Raw genomic sequence first — 19,951 nt, 5'->3', positions numbered from 1 at the left:
GATGTGAATGGTAAGGGGCCAGCCTGCTTTCTGCTCTTCTGAGCTGTATGTGTGGGAAAGATGCTGTAACATTGCTAGCCTGCTTTTCCTCATCCCAGTCACTTGTCTGGCCCAGCACCTTCATTGCTACTGTATAATGCATCCCACATCTCACTATTTTCAGTGCATGTCTCTGACATGCTGTACTTCCTGCTGAGCTCTAGCATACATCACATGTACCTCCCTGGAATAAAAATTTATAAAACAGGACAGAATGCAACTGGGTACCTTTGGCTCCAGTGTTCAACAGGCAGTTGGTGGGGCACTCTGACCATTTAAAAGTGCTGGTCTTAGTTAAGGAATGGCAGGTTTCGGTGCATTTTCTGCCTTTCCTAGCAAGGGCCATATCTACCCCAATGGAAGGTTAAATTCTTGGAACCTTGTTATGGCACAGAGCCCAGCTTGGTTCCAACCCTGAGTTCTCTTTACTATTCTGTTTATAGTTCATCACTAGTGTTAAACATGCACGATTACCACATTGCCCACCCAACCAAAAGTGTGATCACTTGGTGTCCTCAGTTCGCTTCAGCAGAAGAACACCTACGTAATCCCCAACCATCCAGCCAAGGGGGTGCTCTTTTCTCACTGCCTGCTGCAACTGCATTTCTTTCCTAGAAACTCTGGTAGTGACACCTTCTGCACATGCAACTCTGTATACGAGAGGAGAAACAGCAAGTCTAATGCTGGCCTTGCTTGGCGGACCCCATGAAACCTGTTTGTGGCCCCCCATGGGGCCTTGGACCCCTGGTTGAGAACCACTCAACTTGAGGCCTAAAAGTCTCTTTGCTGTGTACCACTCAGAACCAGATACTAGACACTTCACTAAAGAAAACTTAAAAGCCATTTCCCATGCAGTTGTATAGGTTTTTGTTCTACTGTTAACTGAAGAGGGAAGTAATTTATTAGGAAAGTAGAGTTCAGAGGAGAAAGCTACTGTTCGCCATACCAAAATCCTCTAAAAATAGTAATTGTTATTCCCAGTGCACCTTGAATTAATTCAACATTAAAAATTAATCTGGACTTAATATCATTGCAAAAAGGGAGCGTGGGGCTCATCCAAGCACAAGTTGTCTTAACAAGAGTGACTGAAATCTTCACTTGTAGCACTTGCATAACTAGCATGTTCTATACAACTAGATATTGTTGAAAGATGACTCATTTTAAGTCATGAATTGGAGTCAGAAAAGCTCATTTTCAGAATCTGCAGAAAGACTTTCTAAAGAGCTTTGTGACAGTAGCTGCTGAAGCAAGTTTCAGCCTACGTTTTGGTACTACCAGCTGTACTCTGTTCAGCTGATGAGGAATGAAAAGGATCATAGGGTAACAGTCATTTAAGTCATAATTCGCAGCTTCTGTTTTCACAGCATAGGGAAAGTTATTGCAAAGGAGGGCTGCATCCTTTTTTCCATTATCTTGGACTCTAATATCCAGAAAAGAAGAAATTTTGAGGGACTTAGACTTTAGTCTCCTCCAGAGACTTCCATTTTGTGAATACCTAAAAAAACAGTGTTTCCTGTTACTGCTTCAGTTTTCCCTTGCTCATTTTCAGCCTGAAACTTAATTTATCCCAGGCTCATTCCTTTGCCAAAATCACTGTTAGGGCTCAATGGTCCTGACAAGCTGCAAAGTGGTTACTCACTCAAGTAAGGAATTAAGACAAGGGATTCATTTTAAGTAAGAGCAGGACTCAGTGATTCTATAGCTCCAAAGACACAAGAACACTTCCAAGGCATGTCTCAGTTGGATGCTCAAGAATTGTGGATGGCCAAATATCCAATGAAGTGGACGAGTGTTTGGTTTAGCAGTGATTAGAACTCCCAGCAAGATAAACTCACACATGCACAGGTGAGAATTCCCAAGTTCACAACGTAACTTTATGCCATGTCTCTGATTTCCAATAAGGATTCCCATTACTGCCATTTCCAGGGGCCTGATAATTTGTTACTCTGGAAAACAGCACCTTATTCTGACAAAGGCACTAGAACATAAGTACTGCTCCTGCTTCAAATCCCATGACAAACATGGCCCTTAATAAAATTCATCTAATTAAAAACAGTTAAGAGGCTCGAAGCCCTGTGAATGACCCCTGCCCCAGACACACATTTCCAGTGTCTCTTCGTCTGCCATAGCCCTTCCTTCCCTGTCCCCCAGGTCTCTTAGCAAGCAGTTGCACTGAAGAGTGCCTAATTGTGCAGTTGTTTCGTGATACAGAGAGATGGCTAGCAGAGTAAGTGGCAGGTAATGAAGCTGGAGGCACTATTTGTCTTGAATACACGGCTAAACTCAAATGAGGTAAAAGGCTGAACCTCTGGCATGAATTCAAGCAATCGCTTCCACTATTCCAACCCTGTGATGTTTACAGACTGCTGCCTATCCAGCAAGCTGCAGCTCCTAACTCAAGTCACCCCTTCTCCAAAAGGATTTTGTAATTATGGTTCTAGGTTTTAATTTGGTGCTAGATCACAGCATGGACTAACATTAGCCACTTTTATGCAGTGCCATTGTGGGAATACCATGTACTCATTTGAATGCTTTTTATGCACATTGAGACCATGAAGCAAATGTGATGCCATGTTGCTTCTATATAAATCCATGGTACAACCACATGTTGAATCCTGCGTGCAGATGTGGTCGCCCCATCTCAAAAAAGATCTATTGGAATTGGAAAAGGTTCAGAAAAGGGCAACAAAAATCATTAGGGGCATGGAACAGTTTCCATATGAGGAGAGATTAATATGACTGGGTCTTTTCAGCATGGAAAAGAGATGACTAAGGGGGGGATATGATAGTCTATAAAATCATGACTGGTGTGAAGAACGTTAATAAGTAAGTGTTTGCTCTCGCATAACACGAGCTAGGGGTCGCCAAATTAGTAGGCAACAGATTTAAAACAAACAAAACAAAGTATTTCTTCACACAATGCACAGTCAGTCTGTGGAACTCTTTGCCAGAGGCTGTTGTGAAGGCCAAAACCATAACAGGGTTCACAAAAGAACTAGATAATTTCATGGAGGACAGGTCCATCAATGACTGTTAGCCAGGATGAGCAGGGATGGTAGCTAGCCTCTGTTTGCCAGATGCTGGGAATGGTGACAGGATGGATCACTTGATGATTCCCTGTTCCTTTCATTCCCTCTGGGGCACCTGACATTGGCCACAGCTGGAAGACAGGATACTGGGCTGGATGGACCTTTGGTCTGACTCAGTAAGGCCATTCTTATGTTCATCTATCACTGTGCCAAGACACATGGCTGGGCTTTGAATTTAGAAATGCAAGTCGTACATGAAGAAAAAAATTTTATCTAGAGGCACTGGTTTAATGTTAAATTTAATAAGAGCCCCAGTTATTGCTTATGTTTAAATTTCTTGTGTTTTGAGCTCTGTCCCTCTGAGTCACTTTTCTTCTTGTTCCTGTTCTTATTTTTCACATTGTGAGTTTCGTAGTATCGGACCCCAACTTTCTTGGTATGCTGCTGCCTCTCAGCTCTTCTCCTCTGCAAAGAGATGCAGTCACACTTTGTAAAACTAACACACTGCACTGTGCATCGCCCACCACCTTTTACATGCAAGAAGCTGAGGTATCTGGAAGGAGCCAAAGCTTCCACTCCCTGCCCTCTGCAGCTGGAATTAGAGGTGGTAACACTTACTTCTTTGGATGTAAGCTTCTTACAAGGCTTTTTACCCTGAAGGGCATCCTCCTCCTCATCCTCTTGTGCTTTCCTTTTCTTTCCCTTTTTTGTGCACCCTAAGAGCAGTATTTTAAACAGTAAGACACCTTCCAGCACTGACCTCTGTTCGCATAGGTCAAGGGAGCTGGCTCCATGCCAATCCTGCCTTTCAGCACATGGAACAGTGCCAGAGTTGCCCAAGACACATTTGTAATACATGGGGTCTGTTTTGTCAGAGAACTGTTTGACATTTGATATGATAAAAGCTGCTATTAAGGGCAAATTTTCAAAGCACTGTGCAAGATTCTATCTAATGGGACAACTCCACTGCACACCCATAGTGTCAGAGTCAAATCCCCATCTGCTGGTTTCAAACCTCGCAAACTGAGCCCGCTCAGTGGTGACTCCAAGGGAAACAGGATCTTGGATGCCATCAGATCAAGCCTCACCACGTTTCCCTGGGAAGGGAAACTGCTGGGCCAGGACTATTGCTCAGTACAGGGAGTGCTATGTGAGCTGTCCATCACCCCCCTGCATGCCTGAAACACCAGGACTCTTACACCACCCCTTGGCCCTCATTCACATAGCTAGAGGGGGCAGAACACTTTACAATCTGGACAAACAGGTGAGAGCTCTGAAACAAGAACAACCTACAGCTTTGCAGGGAGCCATCAAGTCATATTAGCTCATCAGCAAATTTTAAATAGTTTTAGGGAAAGAAGAAACTCGCCCCAGAGACTAGCAGTAAATGCCCCCATTGCTTGGAGTTTCTGTGCTAAGACCTGGGGCATCCCTAGACCTTTTCATGTTACCTCTGGCCTCTGGTTCTTTGGTTTCTTCAGACTTCTGCTCAGATGTTGTGAATACCTTTTCACTGAGCCCTCTGGGGATTCTGCAACAGATAAAGCAGAGACATTTTTATGGGATTGTGCTAGCCCTAAACAGCACCATGATACCACCTTTTCTATAGGCCTCTCCTACATATAGACAAACAGTACCCATGGTGCTCAGCAAAAAGCCAGTTCTAAAACCACAATCTTATTAACAATTCAAAGAAGTCTGCAAGATACCTGAAACTTGTACAAGGTCATATGGCTTTGCTGGGAGCCCTCCTCAGCCCTCTTGCTAAGACCTAGAAAGTCCATTCTTGACAGATAGTCTAACTTATCCAAACTCATCTGCATGCATGAAAATCATGAAGACAGTAACATGAGAGAGCAACAAAAATGATTAAAGGTCTAGAAAACATGACCTACGAGGAAATATTGAAAATATCAGGTTTGTTTAGTCCAGAGAAGACTAAGGGGGACAAGATAACAGTTTTCAAGTACGTAAAATGTGGTTATAAAGAGGAGGGTGATAAATTGTTCTTAACCACTGAGGACAGGACAACAAAAAACAGGCTTAAATAGCAGCAAGGGAAATTTAGGTTAGACTTTAGGAAAACCTTATGTTAGGTAGTTAAGCACTGGAACAAATTACCTGGGGAGGTTGTGGAATCCCTGTTAGGTTTTTAAGAATACGTTAGACAAACGCCTGTCAAAGATGGTCTAGATCAGTGGTTCTCAAAGCCAGTCCGCCACTTGTTCAGGGAAAGGCCCTGGCGGGCCGGGCCAGTTTGTTTACCTGCTGCGTCCACAGGGTCAGCCGATCGCGGCTTCCACTGGCCGTGGTTTGCAGTTCCAGGCCAATGGGGGCTGCGGGAAGGGCAGCCAGCACATCCCTTGGCCCGTGCCGCTTTCTGCAGCCCCCATTGGCCTGGAGCAGCGAACCGCGGCCAGTGGGAGCTGCGATCGGCCGAACCTGTGGATGCAGCAGGTAAACAAACTGGCCTGGCCTGTCAGGGACTTTCCCTGAACAAGTGGCGGGCCGGTTTTGAGAACCACTGGTCTAGATATGACTTAATCCTGCCTCAGTGCAGGAGACTGGACTAGATGACCCCCTACTGAGGTCCCTTCCAGTCCTACATTTCTATGATTCTATGAAGGGACTCCATTAGCAGCTCTGGGAACTCCCCCATAGAATACCAGCAAAGCCATAAGCTTCAGTCACGTTCAGGAAATAGATGCTCAAATAATCTGGTCTCCATGGCTTGTGCAGTGCAAGGAGAGTGAAAAAGTCATCCCTAGTACCAGGGAGGGCATGGTATGGACCAGAGGTGGTTTCTACTGCCCCAGCAAAAGCTAGTTAATCCCAGTTCAAGGCATTTTCTGGTTTAAAAACTGTTTTGTTACTGCAAACCACATTACACTTAGTTTTAGTTACACACTGAAATGGTGGTTACTTAAGGCAGCAGATTCAGAGATTAATTTAGGGTTTACAAATAAAGAGTAAAACTGCAGTGAGTATAATACGGATACATGTAATATAGTACTAAACACTGGAATGTCTGTGCATTTGGCTCAGTATTTTCTCAAGGAAAATGTCACAACTCATTTCAGTTTTCTATATGCATTGCAAAACTTATCAAATTGCTAAATATTTTTCAGTAATTTTCATGAGTATATTTTAATAATTTTATTTTTTACCAGTTTCCTGGTTTTAATTGGGTTGAAACCAGTATTTACCAGAGCTCTGTCCTAAACAATTTTTTCTGGGAAATTGCCAACCCTGCCGGGTCCCCATCCTTTTTGTCCTGCACAAAGTTGGTGGGAGATCTCCAACTATCCATGCAGACCCAGTTATGCCCAAACTGGGCCAGCAGTATCCGCCAGCCAGATCTCAGGGATGCATGCATGTCCAGATGATGCATCAAGCTACAACCGCTGGCCTCACTACATCAAAGATCAAGCAAGATCTCAGGGTAACTGGTTCTAGATTCGCTATGTGGTATAGTTCAGTGATTCTAAGGGCCTTTGATTAAGGACACCAAAATGAGGCAAACTATGGCTTTTCCACTGGCTCATCTCCGTCCGGAGAGCTAAAGAAGTGAGCATGGAGCAAACTAAATGCTTTGAAAGAACATGTATCAGCCCAGGCTGGCAGAAACAGAATACTAACTCACTCATGACAGCACAAGAAGCTGTTTTTCCATAAATGTCAGAGCATTAGATGTTTTTAAGATGATAAATATGCCTCATTCAAAGTTCAGCTAAGTAGATGTTTGGTTCCAAGAGAAGATCATTCAATTAAGGTGAATATATTGGCCCAGAACAGAAATTCTAACACACAGGGAAGCAGCTGAAATGTGATTCAGTGAACCCAATAATAGGACTGAATTCAGCCCAGTCTCTTCTCCTGTACAATTTTTTACTCTCAAAACTGAAGAGAGTCCAGTACCTTATTGCTGAGAATCTCTTGGCTTTGGCTTTGTCCAGGAATTTTTTGTATTTTGCAATCTTTTCCTCCAAAACCTTAATAACTGCCTTGGGGCCCTCCCTGGCACCTTCTCCATGGGAGTTGGAGTCATCCTCAGCTAAATTTTGCTGCTGTTCTTCTTCCTCCTCCTCCTCTCCTCCAGAAGGATCACTGTCCATCGTGTTAATATCTGACATATCTACAGGAACCAGATCTTCTTCCAAGAACTGAGTTGCTACATTAATCTTCCCAAAGTTCTGCCGGACGTGAGACATGAGTTGCTTCATTTCTGCGTTTGCTTTGTTCTCCTCTTCCCCTATCGACTCTGTGTTCGAAGCAACAGCCTCTGAGCTCTGCTCGTCACTGTCAGCTTGGCTTGGCACCGCAGCTACTTCTAAGGAAGATGAGGGCTATAAACAAGAGGAAGAAAGGTGAGACTTGCACCACAGGCATTTCACCTACAGGCAAGATCTTAAACATTCAAATACACTTTGACCACCAACAATCTGTACCAAATCAGCCATGTGCCTTGTTGTACCGCCATAGTCTCAGGTAGGGTAGGAAGAAGCTGGGCCAGTAAATTGACTCAGAAACAATTAGTATCTTCAAATAATTTGCCATCAGTTACCACATCCTACAGAATGGACCCTCTGTCCTTTATGTATCACAGCAATTCACATTCACTTACATTTCTCAAAAAACAAATAATCCTGAAAGAGCGCACATAATTCCAGAAACTCCATCAGGGGTCACAGGGCTATGAACTGGGACTGGCCATAATGCAATCCCTTAAAAAAACATTCGTGGTAAAATATCCACAGTTGCTACTGAGTGGCAAAAGCTGGAAACAATCCAAGAGTCTCTGCAATTCAGGAACTACTGAATAAGTAATTCATGTGCTACACATCAGATAAGAGCTTCAAAAGGACCATCTGAAACAAAGTGAACTTTCAAAGTTAAGTGGGTTTCCCAGGAAACCTCTAAGGGGAGGCGTATGCACATGTAACCCCTTTGGTTAGACAAGAAATCAGCCATTTGAAGCTTCGCCCTGAAAAGGAGCCCGTTGTCAGAATCACTTATTCACAGATCCAAGTCCCAAACTGTATAGAGCTGTGACTCACAGACCCATGGGGGTGCTTGTTCTGAGTCAACACCTGTTATGAATGTGTGGCCCCAGAAAAACCCATGTGGAGTTTGAAGGACTGATCACCTGCCAGAGCCCTTACTGGAGTTGGTGTGATCTCTGGTGAGCTTATTAGCATACTTGTAGGTTCGTTTATTGTTTATGTGTTTTCTCTGTAGTTTATGTGTTTTCTCTTTTATCTTAACAATAAGTGTGCTTGCTTAGAAAGAGCTGGGTGGTAACTTAACTGTGGACAATTACGCTGTTTATTGCCTCTGAGGAGAAAAGCAGAGCAGGCCTGCTTAGACACGGGGAATTGACAGTGTAGGCAGGGAACAGTACAACCTGGAAATACCCTGGTCAGAAGGGAGAGATGCAGGTCTCCAGCTAAGAGAAGTGATGGCCAGGGCCTAAGGGTGGATGCCCTTGGTGAACCAGAGAGAGGGAAGAGAGGGGCCATGGTCCTGAATGGTTAGACCTACTACAAAACAAACCCTAATGCTGTGCACAAGTTTCATGATAACAAATTTCCAATCATCTCTTTGGAAAAGAGAATTTATTTGCCACCCAAATTAAACACCAGTTAATACTGTGAAAGTTACTGAAATGTCTGCATGTTAGCCAACACAAAACAGCTAAAATAACCAGTCAGGACACTGCTGCATTCTTGCTGTGTTCTCTCTCTGTTTAATGAATTCAAATGAGCATTACCTGAAACACTAAGGGAAAACCTTCCTCAGCTACGCTAGTGAAGCTGCTAAGAAATGGTGTGCAAATGGGAAATGGGTTACCACGTCTGCAGGAATGGAAGTAAGTGTTCTCACCTGAGGCACTGGCTCTGCATTTGGTGGTTTAACGAAGAATGGTATACGGCCCCTCTGCCAGTCGTTGAGGACCATTTTGCTCACAGTCTGCATGTCAGGTTCTCCACCCTGGAATAGACAGTAATGATTTGTGTCTGCACTCACAAGGGCAAATGTACCCGCTTCACCTCATCTCACCGGAGCTTGGCGATTTGAATTCCCCGTGTATAATGTGGGACTTCACTCAAACACTCCTCACTCACCTGAGGTTACACAGAGCTGTGAAAATGCAGACAGTGTTTTAATCTGGCTCACCTTTAACAGTTTTCCAGTCCTGAAGGCTAGCTTCTCAAGGAAATCCTCTGCATTTTTCCAGGTATCAATTTTGTACGTCTTGCTGATGTACTCTGGCTTCGCTCTTTCGAGCACTGCACTGATATGGTCTTCAGGGCTCTTTATTTTTTCAACTTGAACCTAAAAATGAGGGGGAAATAGAGAGCCAGCCCCTCTGAGCTTCACTGTGGGTCAGACAGAATTCAAAGGCTCAGATGCTCTGGGCAAGCACAGCTGCAAACTGATTTCAGCCTCAGCAATTCCTCTCCAACTTCTTCCTCCCACCCACAATGGAAACTCTTCTAGCTTGATATTAAAGGGAAAGGCAGCTCTTCGTTATGCTCTAATACTGCAGAAGTTCTACAGTGTCCCAAGCAATGCAGAGATTCTAATGAAGGGTCAAACTTTACACCCCACCCCACGCCCCAAGACACCCAGGTTCACTTTAAATGTGTAAAACTTCCCTTTACTCTGTACGTTAAGTAAGATATCATGTGTGCGCACTGCTTCGGCTCCCGGAACCCTACTCCATCCTATGGTCGGGCCAAAGAGCACGATTACTGCCCGCAGCCTCATCCCCATTCTGAAGTTTACCATACGTACAGATCACAAGTTGTCCCTGGGGTGAGGGAAGTCAGTGTTAAAATCTCTCCAAACCACCTGCATCAGCAGCAGAGAAACGGGCCTTTGCAGCATTCTCAGCAGACACTCACCACTCCCTTCAGTACAACGTCAGTTTCTGAGTCCTCCGAGGGATAAACTACACCTGGGCAGTCAATGAGGAAGATTCGCCGCATCAAGGTGACGTACTGCCAGACCTGCAAGAGACCGACAGGCACCCTGCTTTACCCTTCTCCACAAGCAGCCCTGGAGTCTGCATTTTTAAGGTTACCCTTAAAACAGGCACTGCAATTTACGAACCTGAGGGACCGAGAGACCCAGAGTTAAGGACAGTGACCAGCTATTGCCCAGCGCCAGGAAGCTGAGCATTATGTGGGATTCAAGAGGTTGGATCCCATCACAAGATGGTGTTCGTTCAGACAGGAGGACTGGACCAGGTCGTAACACTAATGTCCATGTATTTTTGCATAAATTCAAGCCCATGGTTTGCCCCAGGGATTAAGTTTATATTCTGTGTCTAGGAACTCTTACCTGCCCAAAGACCAAGGTTCTTTCATGGCCTGCCTGCCTACCTACCTTTGTTTCACCAGCAATGGGGGCCACGTTGCAGACCTTCTTGGATCGTAACGTATTAATCACTGAGCTCTTGCCAACATTTGGATAGCCAATGAAGCCCACACTGATCTGTTTCTTGTCTGTGTGCAACTGTTAAGAAATCACACACATTTATGAATGCCTTGTAGAGAAATGCATGGTTGCTATTAAAATTCCAAAATGTGAATTCTCAGCAATTCCTCTCCTCTTAGAAATGAAGAGCAAATTCAGTCCCAACGCAAACCTGATCACAAGGAACTGGGTCCCTCTAATAAGAGAAATTTATTGCAGCTAGCAGGCCTTCTAAGAGCTGATTTGAAGCGTTGAAGGAAATATTCCATAACTTTTGTTTGAAGAGTCAGAATTTTTCAGCTGCTATGAAGTTACTCATTGATGTCTTAAGTTGAAAAGCACTTAGGTTGAGAAACAAATATAAATAGGAATCTGTCAACAAGATAGACACAGATGTGGGACTCGAGAGGAAATCAGTCCTCTACAAAGGAAACTATTCTGTTGACTTGTTTCTCTCAGGAAGATGAATACTTCAAAGTGGCAGCATCTTCATGGGATAGTACCTGTTTGCAGGGCATAAATGAGCTTCACAAGTACATTCTTCCCTTCTACATGCTCATGTGTTCCTAAGTAGTATTAATGGGAGTTTACTGGGTGACCTCGAGACAACACCAATTAACTAGTATGTATCTGGTCAGACTGGGTTTTGAGCCTGGCTGGGTTGTGTTGCACATTTCTCAATAACTCCCAATAAACAGGGAACGCGTTCCAATCACTTCCCAAAGAAGGGCTTTTCACAGATAGAGTCAGCCACTGACATGGATAGCCCAGTGTCTAGGCTGCTGCAGAAAGACATGTTCCACCCTGAAGCCCAGCAACTTAGAGAAAAAAACCCCAAAACCTGTTATATACCTTTCCGAACTGCCGTAACAGCTGTATGAAGGCTCCTTTGCCAAAGGGATTTGTGAGACTGGCGTGGAAAGCAAGTGTTGGATAATCCTGGGAGAGGATTGCAACCCAGCGTTTCTAGAGAGAAAGCACAGTGCTGAGCAAGGAGGGTCATGCTACAGACCCAGAAAAACAAGTGCAGCAACTTAGCCTGATCACAGGACTGTCTAAGGAATTGGCTAAGGAAACTGCTAATTCAAAGATCTTTGAATTGTTTCTCAAACGCTACAGTAAATGCTTTGCCTTCCATTTTATACATGCAAGACAATGCTCCAAAAACCTTCCATTGCTAGCTAAATCCAATTTGCTGAACAATATAAAACAGGCTAGCTCTTAAGAGGGCTAACACTTAGCATACTCGCGAGAAAAAAGCTGAACTGTTACAATCAGCCGAAGGAAGTAAAGAGTTTGTGGCTGGTGACTGTTGATCAGCTAAGCAAAACATGGGAGCATTTGCAGTGTAACTGTTACTCTGACGGCAGGAAGTCCTAGAGGAGCTCCCACTGACCACAGTTACATTGTACCCTGCGGCATGAGGGCTGACACTTGCACCAGGGCATAGGCTACAAACACCCCCAAAGAAAAACGAAGGCACTGCAGGAAGGACAGTACTCACGGTGGCCCAAGTAGGGACAAGGTCACATTTGTTCAAGACGAAAATGAGATGTTTCCATGGTTTCTCCTTTTTGAGGTAAGATTCGACATGCGGGGAACGAGTCCCGAAGGGATCTCTAGCATCAAGAACTTGCACAATAACATCAGACGAATCGATCACCTGAAAATCCATGGAGAGAGGAGTTTGGACCCTCATGCTGAAAGCTAATGCAGCACTTTTAAGGGGAAATGGGCAAGCTAAAAAAAAACTTATATTTTCCCCCACTCAATGTGCAGCTCGCACTATCCCTTCCGTTCGTCAAACAGACTAACATCCAAGGTGTTTACTTTCCCCACTGAAGCTGTGGTGGACAGTGAAGTTACTCTGTGTCCATAGACTGTCACTGGCTTCCTGTGTGCAAGGACGAAGCTGTGGCAGTTTGGTTGCAAACACTCCAGAGAAAGGCTCTAATTAATCACCTTAATAAACAGAATTAAAATGACTCTGCGTAAACTAGGAGAGAGTCACTTTGGTTTTGTAAAACTCTACACCTAAATGTGGAGCCTAGGCCACCTGATCATGTTCCTTTACTGGCACTGTTTCCAGCAATCAGTGGAGTTGAAGAGCAATTGTTTCACAGCAGGGGCACTAGTAAAACCTTGAATGGAGTACAAATGCAGTTCCAGCAGGCACATTCCAGAATCACTGCTACCATTTTATCGGTGATCATGATGCAAAAAATGTTTCTTGAATCAATTTTCACACACAAGAAACAAGGGGAATGTGAAGTCAGCTAACCACCTGCAGCAGGGAGAAGTCATTTTATGGCTTGATTCAGACCAAGTGAATTTGTTTCACATCTATTTCTTGCATTTTTGGTACCCATTTAATTGAAATCCATTCAGGTTGCTTTATCATTCTCAGCACTTTTACAAGGTCTCTAAGTGGAGAGGTGGCTGTACAGGTTATAAGCTGCATTTAGAAACTCAGAGCAACATCACGTTAGTCTAGCAGTAAGAGGATGCACATCTGTTCCTGTTACCACTCTAGCTTTGGCTGTTTCCCGTTCCTCGAGCAGTCAATGTGACTCAGAGGGAGCTGAAGGTCAGAGCCTTCCAGAGGAAACCCTGTCAAAATACCAGAATTTGATGTTTTAGGCTAAACAACCTTGACATAGTCTGAATGGTTTATCTGTAGTGAAGACCCAGGGAAGGTTTGTGCCTTAACCCTGACAGTCACCCACTAGGTTGTATGCTTACATGAGATGTGTGTCCCCTTGAGGTAGGAGTTCAAGATTCAAGGTCAGTCTGAGTGAAGACTGTGGGAATCCCTATCCGTTTACACCTTTCTTCTCCCATGTTCTAGTTGCTGTTGCACAGTGGTACCAGACCTCGGGGTTAAGAGGGGTCAAGTTTCAAATTAGATTCTTGAACAGGCTGACAAGAGAGCAGGCAGGCAAGCAATATACCTGCCACCCTTCCTTATAAGGGAAACCATCACCTATTTTATGGTTCCAGTGAGCTTTAACCATGGAAATGCTGAGGGATATGGATCGACGTTCATATCACGCTCCTCATCAGTGCCCGGGCCGGGGAATCTAATGATCCAACCAGCAGACCAAGTTTGGTGATAAATTCTAGTCACTTGCCAAGTGAGGCATGTTGTACATATGTTAAGAAAAAGAAGGGAATGCCACTATGCCCACACTTGGTTTTACAGTCCAGCCCCATCAACAAAAAGGGTCTTCACAGAGCCATCCCAATCATTGCTCTATGGAGTTACTAGTTTGTGCAGGCTTGTGTGCTGTTGCCTTTGGCTGAGTGATCACCAATTTAAAAATCACCTCCCATGAGCAAGTCGTGGGAATTCAAATGTATGAGTCTCTCTCAACTTCTACATGATTACACTTACTTTGTAAAGCTCACCCCAGATTCTTTTGGACTGTCCCTTCTTGTAGATCTCCTCTCGTGCTTCATCCCTAAGATGTGGATATCAAACACATGTCAGCAGCTGAAATACCTGGAGGATGCATTCTCTGATGCCATCTGCACTCGCAGGAGATGAGGCCAAAGTGACAAATACTTGGGTTATACACAGTCCTGATCAGCCTAGGAATATGCAGAAAGAATACCTATAAAGAGGTTCAAACAGATATATCTTTTCATATGCCTGTATTTGTGCACCTACTGGGCTCCTTTCAGAGCAACAGCCATGTTAGTCTGTATTCGCAAAAAGAAAAGGAGGACTTGTGGCACCTTAGAGACTAACCAATTTATTTGAGCATAAGATGAAGTGAGCTGTAGCTCACGGAAGCTCATGCTCAAATAAATGGGTTAGTCTCTAAGGTGCCACAAGTCCTCCTTTTCTTTTTACTGGGCTCCTGTTAATCTCAAGACACCCTTGGTAGATATTCAGAGATGCCACACATCATGAATTACACTTGAGGGTACATGCATATGGAAGCAACCACTAGGTTAACTATGCAGGCACACAGATGGCAAGAGAAAAAAATCCAAGTCAAATACTGACCACGTTGGACACCTTAAATAGTCTAGCTCCCCTCAGCCTCTCATATTCTGTAGGCCCTGCCCAAAAGGTGTACAGTACTAGTAGCACAGGGGACATTTTCCGGGTAAAACTAAAATATGCGTGGCTCTTAGGGAATTTAAACACTGACCGTAACTAACTCCTCCCTGCTTTTTACCTCACTCCAGTATCTTCCATCACCAGGTCTCGGTCCTTGCCCCTGTCATAGGTCCCTGCGGAGACCTCAGCATTCTCCAGAAGAGACTGCACATCACTTGCAGAAAGATTTGGTCTTTTCCTTTGCGATTTGGGGCCAAAGGTCGTTTCAAAAGTTTCTGTGTCAAGAATGTGGACTTTGGAATTCTGAGGGAAGATAGGTTGGTAAAAAGTAATAAAAACATGCTTTAACTTTGCCATGGCTCAAAACATACCAAGGCTGAGTTCAGTTCCAAAGAGCCTGTCACAAGAAGAGTTGTATGCATTTTCTGGATGAGTTAAATTTTTTTTTTTTAACTCCCTTTGAGAAATACAAGAATAGCTGTTTAATAAAAAGGAAAGCCAATAAAAATGATGTTACACTTGCCAAAGAACTGTGTTTCATTTCTTTTATTATAAACTTAGTCAAATATAATTAAGACAACAATGATGAAAATTAAAACTGTTATCTTTGATCAGTCCTTTGTTTTTCTAACAAGTGCACAAATCTCGCCAAATTCACAAATTTTGTCAAGAATAATCATGCTCAAATTCGTAGTTTTTATTTTAGACCAGCTACAAATGCCAAAGTTTTCTTAGAAATGAATCTACTTCATGGATAGAAAGAATCACTCATTTTTAATGTGCATTTTAGTTTCAGATAACATTTCCCTTAATTTAGGTAAAAATTTTATTAGATGCACATGGAAAGTCTTCATATGAAAACATCTAGCAAGAGTCCAAAATAATAACCTAGATGTGATAAAAGAAACTTGATCCTAACTAAAACTTGATGTGCCTGAAAGAAGGTTATATGCACAGGAATTTTTGACTCAGGATCTGTCATACAACAGGAGGCAAGCAGGGTGAGACCAGCATCCTCAAGAACTCATTGTCAGGCTGTCACTTGTGCCATCACAAGCACCAGAACCAGAGATGGCACGGGAACAAATTGCCACAGCCAATCCTATCCTGGCACTTTAACACAAACTGCTTTCAGGCAAATTTCCTGCCAAAAGTCCCAATGGATAATACAGACCTTCTTACTGGTTACACACAGCTAATACACTTGCTTTATTTCATTCATATTCATTTTATAAATCTTCCCAGTCCCTGGGAAATATTCCAGCGCAGTAACCCACTCAAAGTACTGCTAGCTACAGTCTGAGTTCACAGTACATCAACTGCGAACCACAGAGGATATTCAAGGGCAAACAAGCAGCCTGATGAAAACCCAGAGTCAGGCCTTCTCACTCAGAACAGAGCCACACTCTCACCAGTCATCAGACCAAGACACCCAACATTACAACCACCTTTGCCTGCTCATAAGCAGGATTCCAGAGCTACATTTAAACAGGATAATTTCGGGGGTACTGAAAAGCAGAATAGGGGGTACTGATGTACTCTCTGTAGCTGACTGAACATGAAGCGATAACTATGCCTTAATTTCTATTTTGTACTAAGAGGAAAATGCTTTGAACTTGTTTGATGTGTGTGTCTGGTTAAAAGTCTTCTACTAACAGGAATGCTGCTAGTAACTACTCTGCAAGGCATGGGAAATGTGTCTTACCAAATATCAGGCTATTTCGCTGTTTCATGAATAGTAGAAGTGTCACAGCCCAGCCAGCTCTGACAAACAGATTTGTTAAAGGAATAAGATTTTGGAGCCTCAATGCACAGGTGGGAGTGCTCACCCAGGATGCGTTACTTACAGGTCCATGGCAAGTTAAGCAATTAACTCTGTAGAGCCTCAATAAAATCCGGTTTCAGAGTAACAGCCGTGTTAGTCTGTATTCGCAAAAAGAAAAGGAGTACTTGTGGCACCTTAGAGACTAACCAATTTATTTGAGCATAAGCTTTCATGAGCATCCGATGAAGTGAGCTGTAGCTCACGAAAGCTTATGCTCAAATAAGTTGGTTAGTCTCTAAGGTGCCACAAGTCCTCCTTTTCTTTTTTCAATAAAATCCAAGCCTTTAGAGACCAAGACCAATTAAGATACAGATTATCCTGAAGTAGGTGGTTAAGTAGGTCCCATCCAAGGACCCTGTTTACAGGTGAAGAACAAAGGAGTGGTCTAATATATCTAGGGGTGCAGAAAGATGCCCTGGCATCCTTCATCTGGGGAGACAAGCTTATGAAAAGAGGGTCTCAGCCATCCTGGCTGGAAAAAAAGCTATGATAAGGACTTGTGGTAACCAATACCTTATTAGACAAGAGGGCATCTTGTTAGTGAAGTTTAGGCTCTAGAACAGGGTAATTAATTTATAATTAACCCTTTGTTTCCAATATTTCTGCTTGCTGTCATTTGAATCTCTGTTCAGTTAAATACACTTATATTTTGCTTTCTCTATAAAATAACCTAAGTGCTGTGTGTTAAGCAGAGCTGTGATCCAGAGTGTAACTGGTAAGCTAGGGAGTACTGTTTCTTTGGGAGCAGAGGATCTGGGAATTCTGTGAGTGTTCAGTAGATCAGGGGCTGGGAACTCTAGGGGGATGCCCAGAGGACTCAAGAGTGGGAGCGTATCTATCGCTAACCTGCAAAGAGATGGCGAAGCGTGCATAGACTGAGAGGAAAGTGCTTGTGTTGCCTGTGGAGTTAGGGAGCTGACCCCCAGCAAGCACAGACAAGGCTCCCTCACGCTAAGAGCAGGTGGTAGTGAGGTGCCTCACAGGCCTGGGTATCCCTGGGAAGCGTCAGACTCCCAGTTCAAAGTGTAGACATATCGGGAGTCAGCACCAACTTTTTCTGCAGCATCTTGTACTCTCCCACCCAAGTACTCACAGGTTGATACACTGCTTAGCTTATAAGACCACAGCCAAGGATAGTAAGCGGCTACGAAACCTAAGATAACTCAGTGATTCCTTCAGGCTGACACAGTGGCATTAACAGGCACCCAAGAGAGCTGCATCCATCCTTCTTCTACCAGAGAAGAGACAGTGACATCAAATGAGGGAATCAAGTCTGCCCCTAGAGGACACCATACAGTTCTTCACCAAACTGAACAGATACAACAGGACCATTCATAAATGACTCCAGAAAATAACCCTAGGAACTAAGGCTCCTGCCCAGAACTATCCGAACTGGTCTTTCGTGTGAGGAAATGAGAGATACTCACATGAGGTCTAATTCGATCATGGAGAAGGGACATCGGCACCTTGCTTTGCTTCATGACCACTTTGTACGGATCCTTCATAACAGTCTCCATTTCCTCTTGGAATTTCTGCAGAGACGACTGCTTGATCACACGAGTATTTCCTGGTATAGAAAAACAAACATTGCACCTTCACAGGTCCCCCACATTGGGCACAGGGCACACAAACCAAGTGATGCGCTAATGCTCTGTCTGGAGCTGAAAATACCAGGGAGAAAAACAGATGGTTTCACTGGATAGAGGCACAGTCAAACCTTAGAACATCTGAGTGACCATTATTTTAACCTCGCTGAGTCACGCGGTAGAAACACTCACCAAACCATTTAATATTTGGTTCCACTCTTGCCACTGTGCCTGGTGCCACTGTGGACTGGTACTGCAGAGGCCTAATCACTTTACCACGATTGTTTCTAAGAGAGAAAAATGAGAGCTTGTGTAAGTACATGAGCAGCAGAGACACATAACAAGGGTCACAGTTCACTCTTCCCAAGACAATACGAATACCTTGTGGTTTGTCTGAATGAAAGGCCCTAAGCAAACAAACACTGTATACACAACCAGCAACAGCACTGTTTGGAAGGGCAGAATAATTTATATAGCTGAGACAACAAGAGAATTTAGGTCAGCCAGCATATCCTTACCCACACTGGAATTTGGCCAAGATGCCAGGGTTATTCTTGCAAACATGCCACAGGGCCCTGTGTGACCAGGATCTCAGTCTGCCATCCAAGTACTGACCAGACCTAAACCTGCTCAGTTTACTGAACAAGGGATATGACGTCAGGCTTTAGGCAGTCAGTTTTATGGCACAGGGCATATTTGGATGGAGCCGTTATGTTTGGCCGTACGTGCCAGAGCCAATGGAACGAGCGCACACACAGACCTTTGCTCCCCCTGTCACTATAGGTGAACAACTGGAAACAACTGCCCATTGGCTCATAATCAGATTAGGAGACATCTGGGTCACCCAGGTGGGAGACACGAACATGCATCATCAATGAGTCTTTATGGGCATGGCAAGCTATACAAGTGCCGCCAACCCCCATAACATTGTGCGTAGGTTGGTGGGTTGGGAACCACCTAGAAGACCTGGAGAAGACTTGCACCGGCTCCAGTGTTGCAGGAGAGCGGTGGCCCTTCCTGGCACAGGTCTGCACCTAACAGGCGACCCAAGGCTGCCACCGGGAAAATTTTTATTCTGGACCCAAGTGCATGTGCAGGATGGGGCTGCTGGGATTCCCGTTGCCCTGGCTCACCCACAGCTACAAGCCAGGGGAGGTGGCTCAGCGGACCCCCATGAGCCAAGAGGCAGCCCACTGTGGAGGGGCCACTCCGGCCCGTGCTCAGGCCCTGGACAGCTGCCAGCCTCACCTGCGCTCCTTCTGCCGGTACATGTTCAGCCGCCGGATGGTTGCCCGGTCCCGCACATTGTGCCCCCCGGCGCCCAGCACCCGATCTGGAGACACAAGGCAGAGTCAAGGAGGAGGAGGAGAGAAGAACCTGGGGGGGGGGGGGAAGGGGAAGGTTGTGGCACAGCACGGGTGGGGGTGGGGGGGCATGGCGGAGCGTGTCACGGGGGGGGCAGGGAAGATGGCAGGGTCGCAGCACAGCACGGGGGGGGCCCGGGGGAGGGACTTGCGGGGGGGGGGGGGGGACAGACAGGGAAGGTCGCGGGGGGAGGGTCGCATCCCGGAGGAGGCTGTTGTGTGGGGGGGGGGGTCGTGGCACAGCTCCCAGAGGGTGGGGAAGATGCTGGGGGAGGGCCCGGGCCCAGGGCCGCAGGAGGAGGAGCAGGGAAATAGCACGGGCGGGCGGGGGGGGGTCCCGGGAAGGAGGCGGGGGGGGTCCCGGGGGGGGCCGGTACCGGGGTTGGTGCTGGCGCGGGACGGGTTGATGCTGCTCCGGCCCTTGTAGCGGGGCTTCACCATGCTGAGGCCGGGGGGTCTCGGGCCGCGGGGTCTCGCTTCTCTGGCGGGCGCCCCACGCGCTGCGGCAAACCCGGAAGCAGCTACACGAGCACTTCCGGCGGCGACGGGACGTGTTT

General features: G+C 45.2%; 1 protein-coding gene across 4 annotated transcripts in view; it reads right to left on the bottom strand.

Moving 5' to 3' along the window:
* The window catches only part of GNL2 (G protein nucleolar 2), a 22,478-nt gene extending 2,527 nt beyond the window's left edge, over positions 1-19,951 (bottom strand). The window contains exons 1-16 of one of the 4 annotated variants that reach the window (XM_073317913.1): positions 19,772-19,951; positions 19,279-19,363; positions 18,223-18,317; positions 17,872-18,011; positions 14,738-14,922; positions 13,945-14,011; positions 12,055-12,213; positions 11,403-11,516; positions 10,461-10,589; positions 9,977-10,081; positions 9,246-9,404; positions 8,952-9,059; positions 6,987-7,414; positions 4,520-4,599; positions 3,687-3,784; positions 3,355-3,533 (exon numbers count right to left, since the gene is read on the bottom strand). In XM_073317913.1, coding sequence (XP_073174014.1) covers positions 3,384-3,533; positions 3,687-3,784; positions 4,520-4,599; positions 6,987-7,414; positions 8,952-9,059; positions 9,246-9,404; positions 9,977-10,081; positions 10,461-10,589; positions 11,403-11,516; positions 12,055-12,213; positions 13,945-14,011; positions 14,738-14,922; positions 17,872-18,011; positions 18,223-18,317; positions 19,279-19,363; positions 19,772-19,835 — 2,166 coding nt within the window. In that variant the 5' untranslated portion in view covers positions 19,836-19,951 and the 3' untranslated portion in view covers positions 3,355-3,383. Of the gene's footprint in view, positions 1-3,354; positions 3,534-3,686; positions 3,785-4,519; positions 4,600-6,986; positions 7,415-8,951; positions 9,060-9,245; positions 9,405-9,976; positions 10,082-10,460; positions 10,590-11,402; positions 11,517-12,054; positions 12,214-13,944; positions 14,012-14,737; positions 14,923-17,871; positions 18,012-18,222; positions 18,318-19,278; positions 19,364-19,771 lie in introns of those variants that run through there. The other 3 variants (XM_073317914.1, XM_073317915.1, XM_073317916.1) reach the window with 3 other exon arrangements.

Source organism: Lepidochelys kempii, chromosome 19, assembly GCF_965140265.1.
Source record: "Lepidochelys kempii isolate rLepKem1 chromosome 19, rLepKem1.hap2, whole genome shotgun sequence".
Classification (NCBI taxonomy): domain Eukaryota; kingdom Metazoa; phylum Chordata; order Testudines; family Cheloniidae; genus Lepidochelys; species Lepidochelys kempii.
This window is presented reverse-complemented; position numbering and strand designations above follow the sequence as displayed.